This window comes from Lactuca serriola, chromosome 7, assembly GCF_051521515.1.
Source record: "Lactuca serriola cultivar US96UC23 chromosome 7, Lser_US96UC23_V15, whole genome shotgun sequence".
Lineage (NCBI taxonomy): Eukaryota > Viridiplantae > Streptophyta > Magnoliopsida > Asterales > Asteraceae > Lactuca > Lactuca serriola.
The window spans coordinates 127,822,206-127,824,953 of record NC_136414.1 but is presented as its reverse complement, the minus strand read 5'-3'; the positions used below and the strand labels follow the sequence as shown (position 1 = coordinate 127,824,953).

Here is a 2,748-nt window from a genome sequence, read left to right as displayed (position 1 = left end):
GTTATTTCTCTCATTATAGTCTATCCAAATGCATGATGCAATGAAACCCAAATGGACCATGCCGGGTCGGGTCAAGTCTTACCAATTATAGTTATGGACTTAGACATTAATCCAACAAACAAAATGCATGTTTGTTTCTTTGATTGCCAACTTACCAGTTTGCCATCAAGAAATTGACATCTGCCAGTTGTGCTTTTTGATCTAAACCTCAACCCCCTAAATCAGCATCTGAAAATGCTTATACGAAGAATCCTGATTTCGCAGGGTACCATAAACCAAGAGATGAGGTTCACTTCAGATATCAAAAAATATTCTTTATAGCCATCATGTGAGGTTCGCGTGGATTAGCTTGAAACCTTGCACAATAACAAATAGAAAACATTATGTCTGGTCCACTAGCTATTAAATACATCAAAGACCCTATCATTAAGCTATAGAGGGTCATGTCAGCAGCTGGTTTTTCCAGGAAGGTGTTAACTTCATGCCAAACGCCATGGGAACCTTCACTTTTGACTCTCCTAACATAACTTAGAGAGCAGAGTTTTCGTGTAAGCCTCCTGATTAATGAAAATTCCTTCCGGTCCCTGTCTAATGTTTAATCCAAGAAAAAATTTAATTGGACCCATTGAGCTCATCTCAAATTTAGTTTTCGTTAACTTTCGGAGCTCAGCTGTTAGGCTAGGATTTGTAGATCCGAAGATGATGTCATCAACATAAATTTGCACAATCATCAAGTGGTCACCCACTTTCTTGTGAAAGTAGGTTGGTTCAACCAAAGCTTGCTTGAATTTGGACATTTTAAGAAAACGAGTAAGAGTTTCATACCAGGCTCTTGGAGCTTGATTTAAACCGTAAACCGCTTTCTCAAGAATGTAACAATGATTGAGATATTTTTCATTTATGAACCCAGGCAGTTCTTCCACATAAATAGTTTCTTCCAATTCACCATTTAAGAATGCACACTTCACATCCATTTGAAAAACTTCAAAGTTTTTATGTGCTGCATATGCCAAGAAGATGCGAACATATTCTAGTCTAACAACATGTGCAAAAGTATCTTCGTAGTCAATTCCTTCTTCCTGACAATAACCCTTGACTACCAGTCTAGCTTTGTTTCGAATTACGTTCCCTTCTTTGTCCATCTTGTGTCTGAACACCCACTTTAATCCGACCACAGATGCATCCTTTGGTGTAGGAATTAGTCTCCATACTTTGTTTCGCTCAGATTCATTGAGTTCTTCTTGCATTGCCTGTACCCAATCTAAGTGATCGAGTGCAGTTTTACCAGTCTTTGGTTCAACTTGGAGACAAACGAATTCAACATGCAAAATTCCACTTGAGAGAATAATGCAGTTTGTTTCGCGTTCAGTTGAGAACGTGTGAGAAATCTTTCTGATGATTCACCAATGATTTGGGTTTTTGGATGATCTTTCATCCATTTGATAAGGGGGTGGTAATTTGGATCATAGGAGGGATCCAGTTCAACATTCACTTCTTCTTCGAATTCTGACTGTGTATCATCATCTTCATCATTTGTATTAACATTCTCCCCCTCGAATGATGAAACGGTTTCTGCTTCAGGCTCAGAATTCTCCCCCTCAATTGGACATTTATTGGGTATGGTGGTTGATAAATTCTCCCCTGGAAAGTAGAATGGGAAAATTCAATTGGCTTTTGAGAGATGGCAGATACTGGAGGTCGACCTGAACTTGAAGGTTCGCTTTCCATGACTTTGGCAGCTTCGTTAATAACCTTCTTCAGATTGTCTACTTCGTTGTCAACTACTTTCGCTTCAGAGAAAATAGCAGATTCTGGTTCATCAAATAGCTTCACATATTCTTCAAATAAGTTGGAGATAGGAATCATGACTTGACAATTTTGAGGAAAGATTTCATTCATTGGTTCTTTGCAGGGCATGAGTTTCTTCACGTAGTTATAATCAAATGACACATAATACGTTTCTTCTATTTTCTTGGAGCGTTTGTTTAGAACCCTAAAAGCTTTTGAAGTTAGTGAATACCCAAGAAAGATTCCTTTGTTTGCTTTCACGTCAAACATGTTTTGGTTCTCTTTAGAATTAAAGATGAAGCATCTTGAACCAAACACATGGAAAAACTTGACGTTAGGCTTGCGGTTGCTTAGAATCTCATAAGGAGTTATTGTGAAATACTTATTGAGTAAATACCGGTTCTGGGTGTAGCAAGCAGTGGCAATAGCATCAGCCTAGAAATATAGGGGTAACGATGCAAAACTGAGCTTCGTTCGGGCCGCTTCACACAACGAGTGATTTTGACTTTCAACGACCCCATTTTGTTGTGGAGTATAAGGAGCGGAGAAATTGTGTGATATTCCCTTTTCAGCAAGAAATTCGTCAAACGCTTGGTTTTTTAATACAAGCCCATTGTCACTTCGAACGTCAAACCAGCTTTCGTAGTTGAACTTCAATCTGTTTGACAAAATCCTTGAGCTTTGGAGTAGCATCTGATTTATTTCTAAGAAAGAACACCCAAGTGAAACGAGAAAAGTCATCAACAATTACTAGTATATACTTACTACCACCAATGCTTTCAATAGCAGAAGGACCACAAAGATCGATGTGTTGATGTTCCAAAGGTTCTATAACTTTCCTGTTCACGATCGTTGGATGACTTCTTCTAATTTGTTTTCGCAACTCACAGGCGGCACATAAGTGTTTCTTGTCAAAATTGAGAAGTGGAAGTCCTCACACATGATCACCAAGGACTAGCT

At 38.6% G+C, this 2,748-nt stretch overlaps 1 protein-coding gene across 1 annotated transcript; it reads right to left on the bottom strand.

Annotated features, from left to right (window-relative positions):
* Window positions 1–301: 301 nt before the first annotated feature.
* On the bottom strand, window positions 302–2,058 carry LOC145064341 (uncharacterized). Its single transcript, XM_079011811.1, has 5 exons — window positions 1,704–2,058; window positions 1,544–1,641; window positions 1,026–1,250; window positions 826–962; window positions 302–356 (listed from the first exon to the last, which is right to left on the bottom strand). Exons 1-5 carry the CDS (start codon window positions 2,056–2,058, stop codon window positions 302–304), a joined length of 870 nt encoding a protein of 289 aa, XP_078867937.1.
* Between the last annotated feature and the right edge of the window lie 690 nt (window positions 2,059–2,748).